Below are 22665 nucleotides of genomic sequence, written 5' to 3'. Positions count from 1 at the left end.
CTGAAGCTCTGTGGCGCCCCCCAGGGGAGGCCCGCCTCACACTTTGAAAACCACTGATCTAGAACCTTCTTAAGATCCAACAGCGGAAAATGTGCATTCTTGCAATTTTTCAACTGGTCATAAGATCAGGAGTGTATTCGAGAACATCATTGGAAGTTTCAGGGGAATTTTTGGGATATTGTGAAGGGAATTTGGAAAATTTGTTTGGAAATTTTCAGACATCTTCAAGCAGATTTGGGAAATGTGTAAAGTTTTTGTAATTTCATTGGAATTTTTGGGAGGAATTTGCTTTCAAGTTTTTTGGTATTGTCAGAAACATTTGGGAAATCTATCTGTTAGGTTTTGGGAATTTCTTTCAAATATCTATCCAACAAGATGAACTTGTCTGATCATGCAGGGTTCCTTTTAAATTCATGAAGGAGATCTGATCCAGCAAACACCCGACGTCATTTAGATGTCTTTTTTTCAGGCTAAATCTAGACGGCCTTAATTTAGTCAAAAGACAGTCGTAGAAAATTGGGCTGTGTTTTGTCTGTCTGATTTGGTCCAAATTTAACCCAATAATAGTAGTTTAAAATATGACCACATTACTGCGATGTCTTCATAAAGACGTGTTTTCAACAACCTGAAAATTACAGCTTTTCACCTTTCACTTTTCAATTAAATCTAGACGTTGTTTAGACATAGTGGAGACGTTTTTTTTAATGTCTTTTCAACTAATATTTGCTGGGCGGGGAAACAGCCTTTATTTCATCAGGGCTACGGAATCATAAAAACATGCCAAGATGTTTCAGGTCAGGAGTCTAAAATGTAATCCCTTATTCTGTCAAAACCGATAAACGAAAAAACAAAAAATGGTGCCCTTTTTCCTTTTTTTTTGTTTTCAACCAAATATGAAAAAACATTTTTTTTTCTTTCTGAACAAAAAATGAAAAAAAGGAAAGAAAATCAAATAACAGCCCAATATTTTTTTTTTTTTGATTTTCTCTTTTTTGTTTTGCTGTTTTAGGTCTGGAAATGAAGAAACAGAAGCACGTGACCCTGAGGTAAATGGACTCCCTACCAAAATAAAATCCAAACTTATAAATTAATTGTAATAAAAAGATAAGTTACATTAAATAGCACTCAGAAAAATGAGCTGTTTGTTTGTTTTTTCGTTTTTGGTCAAGAAACAAACAAACAAACGAAAAAAAAAACGGAAAAACAGCTTGTTTTCCATTTTTCCGTAACCAGACACGCCAGATGGATTTGTTTCACACATCCATCTGGGAAAGCTTCAATAGGAAACGTCTGAGAAAAGGCAGAAGATTTAAAAAAAAACACGGAGTGTGATTGGATGAACGTTCTGTCTGTCACATCTCTGTCACATAGCTGCTATCGAGCTGTGCATGCGCAGCTAGTGAGGAATAACGCGAAATATGGCGACTATATGTACTTGACTTTTGTCGTTTTTGAAAACATCTCACTGCTGTTCTTTGTTCTTCTTTTAACGGAGAAATGCTCTCAAGTTCTGATAAAACTGGCGCTTTAGCAGCATCCACGCTAATCTCTTCCTCCATAACTGCACCAGCTCTTGCTGCTGCTTGCTAACGTCCCCGACTCCGCTGCGCCCGCATACTGCCCCTCGTCACTGATTGGTCCCGTCACTTCCTAACCGGGCCCAAACGGTTCAGATGGGAGCTTTGCAAGATTGATTCACCAGTGAGAAACACAGAAACGGGTGTATCCATCTGCTTTGCAAGGTTAGTTTTTCCGTTTTTTGACCAAAAACGAAAAAACAGAATAATGGGAGTTTCTCCTGTTTCTTCAGTTTGGTTTCAAACAGGAAAATGAACTACCAGAAAGTACACTGACTGGAACACCTCCTTAGGATTAGAAGTGTGTTTGAAGGGCTGACTTTAAATCTAAAATCTGTACTTTAATATTGGTATTGGCTAAAATGAATTTGAACATATATGTATGTCAGATATTGGCAAAATTCCCTGTCGATCCCGGTGTTCCTGATTTTGCTGTTGCCAAGCTCTACTTTTATTGGAGTCACATAATAGAAGTCAGTGAGGTGACGGTGAGGATAACTGCTACTAACCTAATAAATGAGGTCTAGATGTCCTATGGTAGCAGACCTGGATAGACTGCATTGTTGGCCTACTTTAAAACATGCAGTTCAGACCTTTATGTCTGAAAGGCCAAAGGATCTTCAGTAGGCCTACTTTTTCATTCAAACATAAGAATCTGCCTCTTTTACATAAATGTCTGTCTGTGGTTTATTTGTCAATAGCTGCTTGTGTCTGTGAGTTGGATTGAGTTCACAGGCCAGACTGGCCGACCTATATATCCTCTACTATAACTGACCTGGTCAGTGCTTGTCTCACTACAAAAATCCCTTTAGCCAACAGTTTGATTTTCTAGGCGGTGGGATTAAGTTATGCAAATGTCTGGAGTGTTGAATGGGGCCGACCTTGACAACTGTCCTCAAAGCTCTATTAAAAACTAAACAGCTCTTATATGGGGTTAGTTTGGTTATCACTGAGTGTGTGGTATGTCTTTAAATCATGCAGCCTAAATAAATCGCTAGTTTATGAGAATCCAAACATTTCTGAGGATCCTGATAAACCAGCTCACATAAATTACCCAGAATGCCCCCTGTGTGTGCAGCAGGTGTTGCTGTAGTCCCGCTGTCTTCAACAGAAGGTTCCAGTCCAGACACCTCATTCCACTACTAACTCCTGCATGCAGGTCAGACATGCTCCTGCCCCTGGCCCGACTACGAAACTGTTACATGGCAGATTGTTTTGTAACAGTTTTTCTAAACTCGGCCAATGAGAGCAGTTGGATGGCATCACATGACGCGGCTTTTACGTAAGGTTTTTTTTTCCCTCCTCTGCTCCATTGAGAATTACATCGGCTCCTGCTGGACCAGACTATGACTGACACCGCAGTCAGTGCGTCCGGGCTGCATGCGCGAGCATGAGCGCCAGTTCTGGGGTCCCGGTATGCGCAGTGCGGGCTCTCTGAGCGGATGGACTCGGAGCATGGAGACGGAGGATGAGAGTATGCTGCAGCTTGCAGCTGAGGCTTTCCAGTCGAAAAACTTCGACCTGGCAGCGGATATCTACGAGTGTCAGCTAGCGGGGCTCAGAGATGTAGGCAGCCGACGGGGGCTGATGATAAAGCGGGCTGACGCGCTCGCTTTCGGGGGGAAATTCGCCGAAGCTTTCGATGTGTACAGACAAGCCGCTGAGATTGAGAGACTGAGACCCACACAACTGGAAAACCTCATAGAGTATCTGTCCGGGAACATTAAGAGGCAGGTGAAGGGAGAGGCGGCAGAGGAGCCTGGAAGCCCCGCGGATGATGCTACAGGTTGCGGGTTCAGAGACTTCTCCTGCCGGATGTGTCTGAGCTTTCTGTTCGAGCCGGTGACCCTGCCATGTGGGCACTGCTTCTGCAAAAACTGCCTGGAGAGGGAGAGGAAGGAGAGGGAGCAGCCGGTGATGTGCAAGGAGTGCAGGGACAGCTCCAGGGTAGCAGACGTGCAGAGTTACCGGGTCAACGTGGTCCTCAGCAGCCTGCTGGCCAAATGCTTCCCGGTCCTCCACCAGGCTGGCCGGCTGAGGCGGGAGGGAAACGGTCTGTACGCGGAGAGGAAGGTGGAAGCAGCGCTGGAGAAATACAACCAGGCTATACTGATAGGTAGGAACACTGGGTTTATAATCACAGTTTAACATGGCAGGTGTGCTGATAGGTAGGAACACTGGGTTTATAATCACAGTTTAACATGGCAGGTGTACTGATAGGTAGGAACACTGGGTTTATAATCACAGTTTAACATGGCAGGTGTGCTGATAGGTAGGAACACTGGGTTTATAATCACAGTTTAACATGGCAGGTGTGCTGATAGGTAGGAGCTCTGGGTTTATAATCACAGTTTAACATGGCAGGTGTGCTGATAGGTAGGAGCTCTGGGTTTATAATCACAGTTTAACATGGCAGGTGTGCTGATAGGTAGGAGCTCTGGGTTTATAATCACAGTTTAATATGGCAGGTGTGCTGATAGGAGCTCTGGGTTTATAATCACTGTTTAACATGGCAGGTGTACTGATAGGTAGGAGCTCTGGGTTTATAATCACAGTTTAACATGGCAGGTGTGCTGATAGGTAGGAACACTGGGTTTATAATCACAGTTTAACATGGCAGGTGTGCTGATAGGTAGGAACACTGGGTTTATAATCACAGTTTAATATGGCAGGTGTGCTGATAGGAGCTCTGGGTTTATAATCACTGTTTAACATGGCAGGTGTACTGATAGGTAGGAGCTCTGGGTTTATAATCACTGTTTAACATGGCAGGTGTACTGATAGGTAGGAGCTCTGGGTTTATAATCACTGTTTAACATGGCAGGTGTACTGATAGGTAGGAGCTCTGGGTCTATAATCACAGTTTAACATGGCAGGTGTACTGATAGGTAGGAGCTCTGGGTTTATAATCACAGTTTAACATGGCAGGTGTTCTGATAGGTAGGAGCTCTGGGTTTATAATCACAGTTTAACATGGCAGGTGTACTGATAGGTAGGAGCTCTGGGTTTATAATCACAGTTTAACATGGCAGGTGTACTGATAGGTAGGAGCTCTGGGTTTATAATCACAGTTTAACATGGCAGGTGTTCTGATAGGTAGGAGCTCTGGGTTTATAATCACAGTTTAACATGGCAGGTGTACTGATAGGTAGGAGCTCTGGGTTTATAATCACAGTTTAATATGGCAGGTGTACTGATAGGTAGGAGCTCTGTGTTTATAATCACAGTTTAATATGGCAGGTGTACTGATAGGTTGGAGCTCTGGGTTTATAATCACAGTTTAATATGGCAGGTGTACTGATAGGTTGGAGCTCTGGGTTTATAATCACAGTTTAATATGGCAGGTGTACTGATAGGTAGGAGCTCTGGGTTTATAATCACAGTTTAATATGGCAGGTGTACTGATAGGTAGGAGCTCTGTGTTTATAATCACAGTTTAATATGGCAGGTGTACTGATAGGTAGGAGCTCTGTGTTTATAATCACAGTTTAATATGGCAGGTGTACTGATAGGTAGGAGCTCTGTGTTTATAATCACAGTTTAATATGGCAGGTGTACTGATAGGTTGGAGCTCTGGGTTTATAATCACAGTTTAATATGGCAGGTGTTTGGTCATAACTGGAGCCATAGCATGACTCGGTTTTATAAACTGTGTCACAGTCTCTGTTTCACTGCTGCTGCCACTAACAGCCGTCTGCTCTCCATGCGTTGGATAACGGCGTTATGTAGGCTGGGCTAGTGAACCAAACATTACGTAACTACGTAATCCACCTCCTCCTGAATCCTCATTGTGCAACGTCAAACAATGATTCAGGCAAATGTGGGTCAAGGGTATTATTACAGGTCACCACTAGAGACACTGATGTTCACAGCAGTAGTTTATGGTCCTGTTATTAAACCGTCCACTACAGGGAGGGGCGGCCTCACTGCCACAGGGACACATGTCTGATAAATGTAGGATACTAACAATTTATTAGTTTGATTTCTTATAATTCACCAAAACAAGAAATAAAAGGTTTCAGATGACTTAATTATACCAGCGTTTATATTTCTAAACTCAAAAGCAAACATCAGTACTTAAATTAAGGAGTAAACTCAAGATTCAACAGAATTTCAGCTTTTTAATTCTATAAACATAGTAGGGGAGAGCGGGGCCCAACCTAACACTCTCTGAATTTGGCTCAATGATTCTAAAGATACCTGACTTATATTGATCATATAAGGGCTGGGCAATTAATCAAAATAAGGCCTGCTGCAATTTTCAAACCGCAGAGTGAAATATTTTCAAATCTGAAATTTGTCAAAATACCATTCTGATTTTTTTTTGCAGCAGCAGAGATTTAATGCTCTACACCAGTGATACTCAACACATGGCTACTGATGATTTCTGGCTGTTTTATGTCTTAATTTTAATATTATTCCCCCAGAAAACCTTTATAAAGGGAAACTATGACCTCAGAAATTATCCATTACAGTCACATTAAAAAGTTTGAATCCCCACATTAATACAGTTGGCTTTCATTTTCAACCTTTATTTTTTACATGTATTTCCATTGCCCTTATTTGCAATATTTTGTAAATTTTTTTGCTACTTTTTATCCATTTCTACTGCTTTAAGCCCACTTTTGACATTTCTTTTTGCCATTTTTTGCCCATTTTTACTACTTTTATCACATTTTTGCCACCAGTTTTTTGCCTCTTTTATCCTGCTTTTTGCTATTTGCAATTTTTTCCACTTTTTGCCCACTTAAGTTGCATTTTGCCATTAAATGCCACTGTTTTCAGCAGTCTTGCCACTTTTTGCTGCTTTTTGACCATTTTTCTCACATTTTTGTCCATTTTAGTCACTTAAACTAATTTTTTGTCATGTTTTTGTGTTTTTTTTTGCCACCAGTAACTCATTTTTTGGTAACTTCTCACCTGTCTTTGCCACTTTTTCTCCGTTTTTCCACTTTTAACCCACTTTTTTTCCATTCTCTGCCTGATTTCCCCCTTTTTACCACTGTTTGACCATCATTTGCCATCTTTTACTTACTTTTATTGCCACTTTAATCAGTTTTTGCCACTTTCTGCCCTATTTTGCCACCTTTTCTCCCTGTTTTTCCACTTTTCACCCAGTTTTTGACATTGTTCATCTATTTTCCCCTTTTTTGGTCAATTTTTTGACTATTTTTGCCACCTTTAACTAATTTTTATTGCCACTTTAATCAGTTTTTTACCACTTTTCACCATTTACGTTGTAGCTCTTGCAGAGGTATTTTTTTAAACAACTATGCTCTTTGGTTGAGCAGGGTTGAGTAACACTGCTCTACATGCAAACATTCCTGTGTCTTCTTTCAGAATGGTTTACTAAACTCTTACTTTTCCAGTTTGTGTATTTGTTTTCTTAATCAAAATGAGAATAACTTAAAAAATATCCTCCCTTCAGGATAGCAGTCAATATCAAATTTTCTATTTGAGCCCAAATCCCAACTAGACATTGTTTTTCAAATCTTTATCCCTAGTTTAATTGATCTTATATTGTGTTAGTTATAATATTGAATGATTTATTGCCTATGTTTGCTGAATAATCCATAAGATGAGGAGCCTAAAAATTGCATATTGAATCGCAATCGCAAAATATGGGAAAAATCGCAATTTGATTTTTTTCTCAAACCATTCAGCCCTAGATCACACTGTTTTAATGCCATCATACCAACCCCCAGTAATCCCTGTATCATCCATTCATTTAATATTTGACTGATAATTGAATTACAAATAAATGAAAGCTGGTTCATTTTCTTGTTTACATTTCTGAAACGAAATCAAATAAACAAGAAATGATTCATCTTTTTGACTTTTGCTGTTAATGTTGGGATCAGAGAATTAATATGAAGAATTAATATGAAAGAAAGGGCATAAGCATTTAGTATGGTTTTAATATTCATTTGCATAACATCGTGCAGATATTGTGCTCAGAAAAGCATCCTAAGAATCACTTGCCTATCGCTGAGGAGTTCCCACTTCCTGGAATGATATACGGAACACAGACACTGTTTGTTATGGATCTTAAATAAAATTAGTGAGCAGCCAAAAGGTAAATGTTTAATAATAAAAGGATGAGATGACTTCTGACTCGTCCACTGGTAAATGAGGCATGACTGATTTTACATCACTGCAGCTGCAGGGAGATGCTAACATGACTTAGCCAGTGTGATTAAAGAAGAAATAAAGCACGAGATTAATCACTGCTAAAATAAATGTGTGCACTAGTTATGGATCTCAAATAATTGCAGTTAATTCAATTAACCTATTAACAGCCCCACTTGAGATATAAACCATTAATCACAGACTTTGTTACATGTATTTTTATGTAAATGTGTTGTTTCTATGTTCTGTGTTGGACCCCCTCTAAAACGAGATGGTTCATCTCAAGGGGCTATCCAGTGATAAAGTTAATAATAAAGTTAATAATATGGTAATTTTTCATGTTTTCGTGGCTGATTTTGTCCTTTCTTTCCTCATGTTCATATTTTGTTGATCAGTTCTTGAGCTTAGAAGGGGGTACATATGTGACCCCTGGGCCCAGACCTGCCTATAGGAACGGCTGACATTCACCACCTTTGGGTGCTGCCCGAATTATTTTGGGTTTAAAGTATCCTAGAAAGTTGCCTCCGTTTGTCTTCTTATTCTGCAGGCTTTGGCATCGCTATGAAGTCTGATATTAATGGCCAAATGGTTTAGTACAGTTGGCCCGGACCAATCAAAAGGGCTAGTGCCATAGTAAGAAAAGAGGCTAACTTTTGGAACAAGCCAAATTTAACAGAAGCATCGATGCAGAGTATGTTTTTGTTGCATTGTTAAGAAGGTGAGAAATAATTGTTGTGGTTGCATCTATAATATATAATATAATCTACCATGGTTTGGTGGACCTCCATGAACTCCCAAGGTGGCTGGGACCCAGAAAGCTCTCCCTAATTCCTGCCTTATCGGCATCCCTGCTCAGGCTGCAAGTTGCCCACCCCTGGTCTGTTACATACACTATATGGACAATAGTATTCGGCCACCTGACCATCACACCAACAGGAATAGGCCCTCCTTCTGCAGCTCTAACAGTCTCCACTCTTCAGACTGGAGGCTTTTAAGGACAAAAAGGTTTGGGACCACTGGTCTAGATAGTGAACACTAGCAGTTTTTATCTGCAAACAGCATATATAGGGATTAGATGTCAAATTCTAGTGTAACACACTCTGTAGCTCCCTGTTCGTAAATTAGATTATAGAAATAATCCCTTTTGATTGAGATGCCTGACCTAACTGAATTAGACTCTTCTGTTTTCATTCATCATATAAAACACAGGTTAAAAATATTTATACTTAAAATTATAAACCAAAAAAAAAGAATTATTTTGGAGTTTTTGTTGCTCTAAATCTTGGTAAAAGCTGCACCATTAGCTGCATCGTTCTGGCCGCTTTTTTAACTGAAGAATAAATGCGCTGAGTTTGTGGAAGTTTAGGAAAGCAGAGGAGGTGCAGCCTGTGCTAACATAATGTTTTATCAATTGTCTGGTTTTTATGTATATATGGTGTGTGGTTATATATTTTATCTCCTGGCCCCAGGGTGACATTTGCATTCACTTTTAAAGTTATGCAACTGAAAATGTGGGTGACCTTGATTTTACTGCATGGTTTTGTAAGTCAGTGCTTTTTTTTCATAACATGTTGTATAATGTAGGGAGGGATCCATTTTAAAGTCGCAGTCTTTCATGGAAGTTAAAACATATGCCACCATATATTTTAGTTTTTTTAACACTTAACACTTTTAACACTTAAAGTGGTGCAATGGATTCTTTAAAGTTCTGCAGTATGTTTGAGACAAATGCCACAATATAAGGGTCGTAAATCTTTCTGTGAACATTTTAAAGGCATTTTAGCGCAGGCAAAGTGGTATTTAGCAACAAATTACCTGAGTAACTGAAACCCCTTCTTTTCTCCTCAGCACCGATGGACCACATACTGTTCCGTAATCGCTCCCAGATTCACTCCAGTCTTAAACACCATGAGATGGCCCTCAGGGATGCAGAGATGGCCTGCAGACTGATGCCGGACTGGTCCAAGGTACATCAGAATAAACACTAATTCACTTTGAAGTATGCTAGGATATGCAATGGCCTGTTTAGGTCTGTTCACTGTAAAAGTCTCCCATGTAGATCTAAGATATATTTCCACATTCTTGCAGGGTCATGTTCGTAAAGCGCAGGCCTTAGTGTCGCTGGGCAGGACAGAGGAGGCTCTGAGAGAGTACCTGGTCTGTTTGTCCATAGAGCCGGACTGCAGACTGGCCAAGACTGAGGCTCATAAGGTAAGTTAACATTATATTTTAGTGGGGACCTGCTGATAGAAGTACAATGTCTTTATCCAGTCGCTCAGTCTTCAAAATCATGCATTTTTATATCAAAGTTTGTGAAGTCTTTTATTTTGATAATAAATCATGTTTTACTGCAGTCATCATATAAAACAAAGAGGCTATAACTGCTGTTTATGTTAGGTGTTTTAAGATAACTAGGAGTCAAATACTCAACTATTCATTTGAAAGATCCTCAATGTTGACCAACTGCTCATAAGGCAAGGATCCTTCTATCCTGCTTTATGTGGGTACTTAAAGGTGCAGTGAGTAATATTTAGCCTAGTAGCATTTAGCTGAACAAACTGGGTAAAGTAAAGCAAAACATTTCTGAATAAGTGTTTAGTCATCTATATTCAAAAATAACTTTTTTGAAAAAAATAACTCAGAATAAACCTTTAATTCATACATAGGGAGGGTCCCCTCCATGGATGCCACCATCTTGGATTTTTACATGTTTCCATGGTAACATAGAGGAAAAAAGGATAAATAAAGTTATTGTATTGTATTGACATTACAGAAACACATTAAATTCAACTGGTTGCCACAGTTTCCAGCAGAGAAATGCGATCTAGAACCCACTTCTAGATGTTGATATTCAGTTTACACACTGCGCTTCACCTGGTAACTGGTGACTCAGCTAATCTTGGTATAAATATCAACTTACTAATGCAATTCTGAAAATGACCTAATTTTTGAATTAATCCATCTCCTATTATGGAGCTATAATGGTTGGAAGATTATTTGCCAACGCGTAGGTAGTTTTGCAAATGCGTACACAGATCTTCAAATGTGTCAATGTAGAGGAATTAATTTGAGCAATTTATAGCAATTCAACCACAGCTGTAGGATGGATTTGGAGATGTGCAACTAAATCCTCATTATTTTCACTCTTTCAATGAAAATATGACTAAATCAACAGTATAATGCCGTGATTTTTTTCCTCCTTTCATGTTGACATTACAGCTTCAATTTGGTCTAAACTGCTGCCTAGCTCTGGATCGTATACTAGTCCGTGTGATTGATAAGCTAAGAGGAAGGCAGCTGTGCCTGTGAGCCTATACTGAGGGCAATAAAACCCAGTGCTTTTACAGATCTGATGCTGCCTTCTGTTTACCTGGAGAGTCAGATGTCAGAACTGGGAATGACGTAACACCCCGGTTGAATATGTTTAATTTGCTACAAGCTCATGGCAGAGTTGGAATTATGAGTTCAGGGCGCATTTCTGGTGATGCCAACTTGGAATTTCCAATTTCGTTGATCAAACAAACTAGAGATAAAGCTTGTTATGAAGTAGTGAGAAAAGTGAAAAAATGAGGCAAATTGTTGACAAATTTGGAGAACTGCAGCAGTGGAAGTCTGAACACAACACAAAGTCACTTCACTGCACTTTAATGAAAGCAATAAGAACTGAAGGGAACTCATTCACTGGAATTATAGATCATTATTGTTTAAATTTATACAGGTAAAAACATCGTTACCAATGAGGGCCACTGTCTCAGAATATAGTCAAAACAACTCCACGTTTCCTGTTTTCCTGTGAAGATTAGAGATGAAACAACATGAGCAAAGAGAACCGACATGTTACCAGGGACTCAAAGCCTACGTCTGTCATATGATTGTCTGTCTGTCTTCTCTCAGCTTCTCAGTGACCTCCTGGCTCCTGTTACAGATCAGGTCCCAGGACAGATCTCAGAGTTCTCCAGTATTCATTCTTTACGAACGCACATAAAAAACATAAACACTCCATCTCAGGTAAGAGCAATTATATCTCTGATATTTAAAAACACATGAAATAAAATAAAGTATGTCTGCACACTTTAGCTCAATGCTACAAAAACCTAATAATTTACTACATTTTGCCTTTTTTTTTTTAATTACCCATATAACTAACCATTTTCCTGAGTTTATTAAATCATGCCATTGAGGGAAATTGGTTTTATTCTCCTGTTCTATCTTCCTTTTCAGTCAAACAGTCCAAGCTTGGTGTCATCACTGTCAAACTCTGCCTCTGCTCCTCCTGCGACCAAGAGTTCACATGACGGTGAAGTCGATGGTCGGGAAAAGCCAGAGGTCAGACGGCTGGATCACTGTTTCCTGCTGAAAAGGAAACGGAGGAGCTCAGAGGAGGAAGGAGACAGACAACCGAGAAGGGACGATTACAAGAGATCCAAGACGGGTGAGGACTGGTAGACAGTCATCACATGTTCACTTTTTCCTTCAGGAGCGTGTATGTTTGATTTGTTCATATGTGGAACCCTCCCTTTTCAGCGACAGAGAATGTGGCCGGTTCTTTGAGCTCCGAGGTCATCAAGGTTTTTGACCCAACAGACCTGGAGTGTTCGCTTTGTATGAGGTGAGGTTTGATTTTGATTCAGTGAAACACAGTATGTACCAATTATTATTCATGAAAACAGTTGCATGGAAGAGGATTAGGGCCACTGAATCTGAGATTAAAGTCAGAATTCTGGCTTTAATTTTAGAATATGAAAAGCCAGCCTCCTCCTTTATAGCATAAAGCTTCACCTCCTCCACCCCAGCCTCCTCCTTTATAGCATAAAGCTTCACCTCCTCCACCCCAGCCTCCTCCTTTATAGCATAAAGCTTCACCTCCTCCACCCCAGCCTCCTCCTTTATAGCATAAAACTTGTTGCACCCTCATATTCAGATTCACACTACTGTGTATTAATTGCTTTTGAACTAATTTTTTTTTTCAGTACATATTTTCATTAATGCATGCATCTGTATGGGGTTTTCTAGCCATGCACTCCTGGAAAGTCAAAGCATGCTGTTGACTAACCCAGGGAGAATCTTTAGAGCCTCACCAAGTAAAACTATAAATCCATTTTGCAATAAAATGTTAAAATTTATGACATGAGTGCTCCCTTATCTTCTTCTGTACATTTTCATGATATGACGTACTGTATCCACCATTTCCACAGTTGTTCCTCCACATGCCCACATTAAATGTGTTTATTTGTCCGTTTCCCTCCCAGACTTTTCTATGAGCCAGTGACGACACCATGTGGCCACACTTTCTGTCTTCAGTGTCTTGAGAGATGTCTGGATCACAACCCCAAATGTCCTCTCTGTAAGGAGGAGCTGTCAGAGGTACGATGTGCTGTTTAAACGCCTTTAGAATGTCAGACATGGCTGGGAGTGAGGGGGGATTAGACACGCCCACTTCCTTCTTCCTGTTGTCCCTCATCAGCCACAACATCATTCAGTCTCTGCTGTTTTTTAGACTTCATTCTCTGTGTTTATCTCTTTCCAGTACCTGGTGAAGAGGCAATACTGTAAGACGGTTTTAATGGAAAACCTGATATCCAAGTATCTTTCCACTGAACTCACAGAAAGACAGAAGATGCATCAGGAGGAGATGGCTGAGCTCTCAAAGTAAGTGTTGCTCTCCTTCACTCGTCTTTATGCCCAGGCTACTTGTCTTGTTTCTAGGTGCTTGGAGGATGGCGAGGAGCAGACGGTATTATTGGCTGTCTGATGTCAGCAGTGTATTCTCTACGATAGAATTATCCCTCAGAAATGTGTGACGTTTTTGGGACTCCCACTTTGGTTTCCATGTGATACCATGGAACAGTGCCATTAAATGATCTCATGCAATTAACTGTTTCACCACTGGAGGTCACTGCTGTTATTTGTCAGTGGCTGCACAGTTTGGGCGTAAGCTGCAGTCATGATTTCCCCACTGATAATGAAGGTTCTCCCTCAATGTGCTTTAAACAACATGAATGGATGAATGAATGAATCCAGGTTTGTTGAAGCTATGCTGCACTGAACAGCAGAAGGTTTTTAAAAGAACTGAGTTGTGTCAACTTAAGAATCCAAAAAAGCTCATTCAGCTCTATTTTTCTGGGCTGATGGAATACATTTTTAGTTTTAAGTGAACAATATGCAATCATTCTGTTTTTTGTTCTTGTATTCAAATTATTTGGCAATCATCCCTTAATCTGCAGTTTTCCCAGAATGCCTTTGGGCATTAGACACTGAGTGAAGTTACTGACTCAGAGAAGTGGGATTGTACACTTGACATGATGGAAGAGGACTTCCTGGTCCAGTGTGCATCTTTCAGTAATCGTCTCCTGGAGTCACATAAATGTTCAAGGTTAAAGTCTGTGATAAAGATAAGGGAAAATACCGCAGATGAAGAACATTAAGCTTTAGGAAAAATATTTAAACACGTTGTTTTAAGTTGCATTTAATAGAATTAAATGTACGAAAGTGTAGCGTATAACTTTAAAAAGTTTAGTTGGTATAAATGTACAAGTAAATTTGAGATAAGTAACTTAAAAAGGCGAAGTTCCTGCTAATTAACAAATACTGTTTTTAAAGAGGACATATTTTACCCTTTTAAGACAAGTTTATATCAGTCTCAGAGGTCCCCGAAACATGCCTGTGAAGATTGTTGCTGAAAAACACTCCAGTATTTGATGTTTGCATGTCTAAAAACCCCTCTGGTTCAGCCCTGCTCAGAATGAGCTGTGTCTGTGGCTTTAAATGTTACTGAACTGTCTGGCTCCGCCCCTGACCATGCCCCTCTCAGGAAATGGATGTGGCTTAATGGATGTTGCTCTCTATCAGGAGAGGAGGGCGGAACTTTCTTCCAAGTGGGGAGGGTCAACTGAACCTGGGAGCGGGGCTAACTCCCCACATGACATCATGAGGGGAAAATCTGAGAACGGCTTGTTTCAGCACACATTGTCTTAAAGGTGTTGGGGGGTGGATTTTCCTGGTACTTGAGGGTATTGTGGACAGGCCAGGGGCACATGTTTTTGTCACAAAAGTCTGAAAAAGGGATTTTTGCATTATATGTGACCTTTAAGTGACCTCTAATGATGTCTTAACTCCTCCCAGACTGAAGAGTAAATTATATTTTTTAACTGGAGTCTTCTCAAAAATGTATTTTTACTACCTAAAAACATTGATGTAATCAGTTTGAACAATCATTTTGAGATGGTTTAACTTGTTTGCTTTTGCAGTGCAGCTTTTTCTGCTTTCTATAGCTGCGATGCTGTCCTGGTCTCCCACGTCAAAGAGATCTTAATCTGAAGGGACAGCTGGATTATAAATAAAAAACTGATTTGTAGATGGAAACAGTAAAATTTCCCTTTTAGTCGTTGGGATTGAGAGTTCCTCTATGATCATAGAAAACTATTGTAATTAAAACTGTAGACATATTTCTGCTTTTCCTTTACTACACATCGGCTCACCTTCTTCTCTCCTCTTGTCTCTTTCAGTCTTAACAAGAATGTGCCTATATTCGTCTGCACCATGGCCTTTCCCACTGTCCCTTGTCCTCTCCATATATTCGAGCCCTGCTACCGCCTCATGATCCGACGATGCATGGAGACAGGAACCAACTCTTTTGGGATGTGTCTGGAAGACAGTCTCAAAGGGTGAGTGCTGGGACGGGGCTGTTATTAAGTATATAAAACCAGAGTACAGTATGCATCAAGGACGTTTATTTTCTACTCGTGTTTCCAGGTTTGCAGACTACGGGTGCCTGTTGGAGATCCGGGATGTGAAATTCTTCTCAGACGGCCGTTCAGTCGTGGACACCATTGGCAGACGGAGGTTTAAAGTTATTCAGCATAGCAAGAGGGATGGATACAATACAGCTGATATAGAGTACCTAGAGGATGTGAAGGTATTAGGTGGACATAGACCGGGTCATAGCGGGGTTATGAGGATGGATGAGGGCTGGTTTGATGCAGGGTCACAGGAGGATGTCATAGTTCTGGATCTCTGTGTGCAGGTGGAGGGTGTAGCAGAGCTGGAGCTGCAGTCTCTTCATGATACGGTGTACGACCAGGCCCTGGTGTGGGTCAACTCCCTGAAGACGGAGCAGAAGGAACGCATCGAAGGACACTTCGGACCCATGCCGGGAAAGGACTCTGTGCTTCAGGTGAACACGCACGTACAAAGTCAGACTTTAATTTTCTCTGATGTCTGATCTACAGCTCCTTTCCTCCCAGTCTGTCCCCACTCTCTCTCTCTGATTTCCTACACAGACTGTCCTAACAGAGAGAGACTAAAGAGCCCAGAAGGAAATCTGTAGATAAAATACTTCACTAATGAGGGAATATGGCCAATATTTAGAGCTAAGCTGTGACTTGTGGCATATATAAGTAAATTTATTTGCAGTTTAATACAGCATGTACAGTACATGGCCACTGTTGCTTTGTTAATTTACCAGCTACTCACATTTTTTGGTATTCAAGTTATCAGCTGTTAAACAAAAAGAAATCTTTCAACTTTTAAAGAAAATAATGCATCCTCTTGTTCGTATTATTTTGAGGCTGGTTAAAGTTTTGGTGCAGCCAGTTCTTCAAAAGCAGATTTAACTTCTATTAAACCTCAACTAAGAGGCACAGATATCATTTTATTGTCATGATCGTATAAAAGGTGAGTTATTTCAGTCATAAAGGTTATGCTGGAAAGTCTCAGTTTTATTGTTGGTTATCACATTTAATAATTTTATTGCCACATATCAAGAAAAAAGAATGTCTTTAGAAATACTTCGACAGTGGCCTGGAAGTGAAATACAATATTACAAAGTTTGATATAGATTTACATAAACCAAAGCATTAATAAGTTTTATAAAACACAATAACATTAGCAGGAAAATTAAGCAAACGACAACACAAATTTACATAGTTTGGTACAAAATTTTAAACAAATTTAGAAATAGAAAAATTAAAATTACAAAGTCTTAAACACTTTTAAAAAACTTTAAAAAATAGAGTTGAATACAAAATTTGAAACTAATTGACAAAAACTTCAAATAAATATACAAAGTCTCAAATTCCTTTACAAAACAAATTACAAATTGAAAAAAATTTCCAAAGTCCAATAAAAAAAAAAAACCTCAAAGTCTAAAATCCTTTAAACTAGTTTGCTAATTCCAATACAAATTTAAAATGTAAAAATTTAAGATACATTTACTAAATTTAAAACAATGTACGAAACTTTAATTAAATAAAAAAAATTCTGAAACACTTTTATAAAACTTTAAATAAATTAAAATATTATGGTTCAACATTACAAAGTTCAATAACTTTTACAAAATTGGAAACAAATTTACAAAAAGTCCAAATATATATACAAAGTCTCAAATCCTTCTACAAAACATAAAACAAATTCCAAAGGCCAATAAAGAAATCAAAGTCTGAAACACTTTTTAAAACTTGAAACAAATTTAGAAATTCCAAAACAAAGTTTAAAATTTAAAAAATTGATGGACAGGAAGTCTGAAACTCTTTTACACCACCTGAAACAAATTTACAAAAAGTCCAAATAAATAAACAGAGTCTGAACTTCTTTTACAAAACATAAAACAAATTCCTAAAGTCTGAAAAAAAAAATCAAAGTCTAAAAACACTTTCACAAAATTTGCAAATTCTGATACAAAATTTAAAATTTTAAAACACAGTTACTAAATTTGAAACAATGTAAGAAAAGTCCAGTTAAATAAACAAAGTCTCAAACACTTTTATAAATTAACAGTCTGGTACAACATTACAAAGTTTGAAACACATTTACAAAATTTGAAGCAAATTTACCAAAAGTGCATTTAAATGAACGAAGTCTGAATACTTGATCCTTGTTGCTCCATGATGATGTGTAACCTTGGCTTGATTTTCATGATCAAACTTATCTTGTTGTTACGGGGTGAGAAAGCAGGTTTCCCCTGATAATTGATTTGTTAAAAATCACTCAAACAACCAAATTTACGTTCTGGTGAGAAACAGATGATCCAGCCTGACATGAATAAAGGTGGGAGAGCCCATTGAACCTTTATTTATTCTGTAATTAAGACCCTCTTTCTGTGCCCTCCCTCCCTCCTCTCTCTCCTCTCTCAGGCCAGTCCCAACGGTCCCTCCTGGTGCTGGTGGTTACTAGCTGTTCTTCCGTTAGAAGGCCGAGCCCAGCTGCCTTTCCTGGCTCTTACCTCTCTCAAAGACCGCCTCAGTGGCATACGGAAGGTGCTGCTCTTCATGGCCCACAGCAGGCATCGATGACATGCCTCTCAAGCATGAGCCCACCTTAAAAATGCAGTAAATCACCTGCTGGACGAACTCTCTTATCCAAAGCAGCAGTTGACCTGTTGTTCTTCCTTGATGCACAAAGAACTGATGATGTTGTTGCACCTTATCTGTTGTAGCACTGCCAAGTCAGGTAGCAGCCTATATACACGTAACAGACCTATATTTACAGACACCATGACATCCATGCTCATTTTTTACTTTCATCTTCCAGGAAGTAAGCCAAGCATTCCTGCACGTGTAAACTAGGGCTGAGCAGGAAGAAAATCTGATTGCTTTAAGGCAGTGTGAGTAAGACTGTGCTCCCTCCTACCCAGTTTAACCAAACTAGTAGCTTCCTTTAAACGTGCTTATGGTCTGAAACCTCGTTCTTACATGCAGTACTTCTCAAATCTAAGGGTCTGCACACACAGTGCCCAAATGTCGAAGAGCGTGCAGGACGTCTGCAGAGAGAAAACAAACGCACCTGGAAGAACGAATAAAGTGACCATAGAGATGCTCTTTTTGTATGACTCCTTCCACATCATTCAGAAAAACAAACTAATACCAAATTTCAGATCTTACCGTCTCTGATGATTGCTCTTTAATTTGTCCAGGTGAATCTGTTGCCTTTCTTGCTCTATTCCACTTCTGTAGCTTCATGGTCTTCCTCCTTTACATGGTGCACATAGAAACACCCCACACACTTAAAAAACTTCAGTGGGAGTGTTTTCTTAAAATCTCAGTTAATTTTCCCAAGAAGACTCTAAGCAGTCAAAGCTATGGAGTCATTATTGTTACAAAACTCAACAGCATTTTTTTTTTTTAGATTTTGAGATTAATACTAAAATGTCTGCATGCTCTCAAATCTTTTTTGTGCGTGCTCAAATGTCCTTCTCTGGTATTCCAACCATCATTCTCGTCTCGTTCAGGTTGATTCTGCTTGCTCGTGAAACCGACTCTCTGATTTTTATCTGTGTGCAGACTTTCTCTGTGTGATCAAAATATTGAGCTCAAAGTCTTCACACTTTTCCAGCAGCTCTGGTTCTGGTAGCAACCCCCCCCCCCAAATCCTTCATAAACATTTTGCAAAATCAACACCTTTAACCCCTGTGCCGCCCTCAAATTTACTACCTTCTGGACACCATCGAGGCAAAAAATGTACACATACAGAAAAACTGCCATTAAATCAGCATACATCAATATTTTTTTCTACTTTTTTTCATAAATCTCTTTAACAACTTCAGACCTGCTCGAAAATACCAAACATTCATTCGTTTTCAGAATTTTAACTCTTTAAATGCCAGTTAAATTATTTGAAATAGTTTATTTTTTACTACAAAAACACAAAAAATGCATTATTTTCCATATAATGACTAGTAAAAAGAAGGGGCTTTGGTGGTGATAGGAGTCTTGAATGGGTCAAAGATGAGCAACAAAACTGATTTGATTGCATTTGTATTTTTTATGTAGTGCCAGCTTTAACATTAGGAAACCCTATGGACACCTTTGAGGCAAAAATATACATGTACAAAAAAAAGACACTGTTATATCACCAATCATCAATACTTTTTTCTACTTTTTTTCATAAATCTCTTTAACAAAAATATACTAATAACAAAACAAATACTTTTAACAAAAAATATTTCAAATATTATATTTGAAATATTTAATTTGTTATTGCAAAAACATGCATCAATAGCGTATAAATGACATGTAAGAGTAAAACGTGTTGGATTTCAAAAATTAAACTAGAAAGAAAAGTTCCTGCAGAAATTCATGATAAAACTGCCAAAATGATCACAAATTAAAAAAAAATGTTGAGAAAAATGTACAAAAAGGCCTGAGGAGGGCATAAAGGGTTAAAGCATGAACCAAGTGAACCAGCTACCTGAATACTCGAGAAAATTAAACATTTCAGTTGGTGCAAAAAAACACAAAGAAAAAGCACAAAACAGAACAATCCACAGTGTTCTCAGTCCACTTCTAAGTCCTATAACTCCAACTCAGTTCCTCATACAGACTTAATTTAGGCTAATTAACTATTCAGCTATTTACGCTGGATCCACTATTTTGCTATTGTTTACAGATTTTTGATCATTTCTGTAAAAGTCTGATGAGGATTTCTGGTTCTCAGACTTTTACCGTGTGTCTATGTGACAGAATGTTGGGACCCTCTTAGGCCCTGTCCACATGGAGATGAATTCAGGAGTGTACGTAAATATTTTTGTCATATTTGCGTTTCATCCACACTGAAACAACATTTTGGGGGACTGTAAACGCTACTTTTTGAAACCAGGTCCCAGAGTGAACAAATCTGTAAACGCTTCCCGTGTCGTCTCTGTGTGGACGGCCAACCACATCTTTCTTGAAATGATAATGTCATACATGGTGTAAGCCCATAGCGCATGCACGAATCAAACCAGCACAACAATGGCGGATAATAGGGCTGTGTTCATGCTGCAGAAGCTACTGAGCTAATTCAGGCTTTATCAGCAAACTCTGATGTTCCTTTACCACCGAGAACAGCAGACACCAGACGTTCTTAAATCCAGAGAACAACCAGAAGAACCAAGAGAAAGTCTGTGGCAGATTTCCGTAAACTTCTTATCTCTTTTGGTGCATTTCCGTGGCAGTGTTACAGCGCCACTTACAGGCTTGGCATATATACTACAGCGTTTTTAGAGGTTCTGTGCTTACGCAGACATTTCCTGAAATGATCCCATTTTTACCGAAAACTTTTTCAAAACAAAACGGAAATATTTTCATCTCCGTCTGGCAAGGCCTTAGTGGGATCAAAGCAAATGCATGGCAACAAGCAGAGCTTACGTGATTGGTCTGTGCTCTTCCTGTTTCCTATTGGTTGGTTCATCAAAAAATGAAAAGGACGTTTTTACTGAAAGTTTGAAGAAAATCTAAGTCTTAAATCAATGAATCTCAGAACATTAAAATGCACTCCTGACTTTTGCAACAACAATGACTCCATACATGGCAAATTTCCAAATCAGGATCTTAGTAAATCCATCCTTAGTTCAGGGCAACTTCACCTACTAACAAAATGATTGTTACCCTGCAGCTCACTATAATATTTGCCTTTTAGTGTTAACACGCCACCAGTAAGCCGAGAACAGCAGATTTTTAAACTCCAGTAGAAGTTTAGTGAGTCTGACAGCTTTTCTGTCCTTCCATCCCAGTAAAAACATCTAAACCTGTTCTTCATGGAGCGTGGTTGAAATCTCTTCCTCTTGTTTTTTACTCATCCTTTTCTGCTCTTTTGGTATTTTTCCCGTTATTTATTTTGTCATTATTTATGCATGCAGTGACAGTGTTTATGTTTCACTGAGAGATGCTGGGCTGCTCACTTTCTAAATGCTGCAACAAAAATCCATCAGTACCATGTTCCTGTAGCATGCTGGTAATCAAACAGACATGCATGCAGAGATTTGAGCCTCCCCTGAGAAAGATAGCTGCCATTAAAAACTTAGAGCAGGTTCCCTCTCGTAGCCGTTTGGAATCCAGAGCTATCAGGAGTCACTGTGATCCCAGTCAAAGATGGAGCCTGTCAGTAACAGGAGAGCATCATCTGGAGTTCTGATGCTGCTTTCTTCATGTATTTATCTTCCATTTATCCACATTTTACTCTTCCATGTTTAAGTAAGGGAAAGACATTACCGACAGGCCTCAGGATCTGTAGTCTCACTGTCGCCAGGGTTATTATTATTATTATTCTACCTTGTACATAAGACATTTTGGGATATTGGAATATATTTGAATAACTTGCATCCCCCTGTGTTTCCATTCATGTGAATTTATACGATGTATGCAGCAAGTAAAGGCAAGTGCCTCCCATTCAAAGCTAAAATCATGTGGAACTGTTTTACAGATTATGTAGCGAGAACCAGACACATGACAATAAAAACATGTTTTTGAAACTGTGCTGGAAAATTGTGATTTTTTACATATTTGAAAATGAGAAAGATTTTTAGTTTTAAACACGTTTGATTGAACATGATTCTTTATCAGTCGGGTCCTTTTGTTTTTGACTTTTTCTTTCTTACTGTGTCATATGTCCACATTACCTCCCTGTCCCTCCAGTCAGCTTTCATGAATCTGCTCTGATGCAGCCTGGGAGCAGCCGGTCCTTTCAGCAGTGACCTTCTGTGGCTTACTCTCCTTGTGGAGAGTATCGGTGGTCATCTTTTGGACATTTGTCCAGTCGGCAGTCTTTCCCATGCAGGTTTTTGGAATTATTTAGCTCTTTAAGGCAGTGGTTCTAAACCTTGGGGTCAGGACCCTCTTGGGGGTCATGAGACACTCCAAGAGGGTCACCAGATGCCTTAAAAAACTAGGAATATTTTTTTAAATACACTGTTGCCAGTTGACTAAATATGACTTTTTCAAATCACTTTTAACACCAATTTAGTCTATTTTAGATCATTTTTGCCACTTAAAACCCATTTTTGTCCATTTTAAACCCTTTCCATCACTTTTTCTGCCTGTTTTTGTGGTGTTTTCAGTTACTCTTGTTTTATTTTGGTGACTTCCGGTTCCGTTTCCCTGGGTTTTGGTGGCTAACATCACTCTGCTTCTCCTGAGGTGCTCCCTTCCCCCCGCGGCGCTGAGGCCAATTACCCACACCTGAGACCGCTCTCCAATTAAGCTTCCCT

At 39.2% G+C, this 22665-nt stretch overlaps 1 protein-coding gene across 1 annotated transcript; it reads left to right on the top strand.

Moving 5' to 3' along the window:
• Window positions 1-2229: 2229 nt before the first annotated feature.
• On the top strand, window positions 2230-21930 carry LOC121516286 (LON peptidase N-terminal domain and RING finger protein 3-like). Its single transcript, XM_041797495.1, has 12 exons — window positions 2230-3693; window positions 9555-9673; window positions 9795-9917; window positions 11601-11714; window positions 11928-12138; window positions 12231-12315; window positions 12956-13070; window positions 13234-13355; window positions 15212-15370; window positions 15459-15621; window positions 15730-15879; window positions 17837-21930. Exons 1-12 carry the CDS (start codon window positions 2958-2960, stop codon window positions 17993-17995), a joined length of 2256 nt encoding a protein of 751 aa, XP_041653429.1. The 5' UTR covers window positions 2230-2957; the 3' UTR covers window positions 17996-21930.
• The last annotated feature ends 735 nt before the right edge of the window (window positions 21931-22665 follow it).

The sequence above is a fragment of the Cheilinus undulatus genome, linkage group 10 (assembly GCF_018320785.1).
Source record: "Cheilinus undulatus linkage group 10, ASM1832078v1, whole genome shotgun sequence".
NCBI lineage: Eukaryota > Metazoa > Chordata > Actinopteri > Labriformes > Labridae > Cheilinus > Cheilinus undulatus.
Note: the sequence above shows the minus strand (reverse complement) of the source record. Positions and strands in the feature narration are given on the sequence as shown.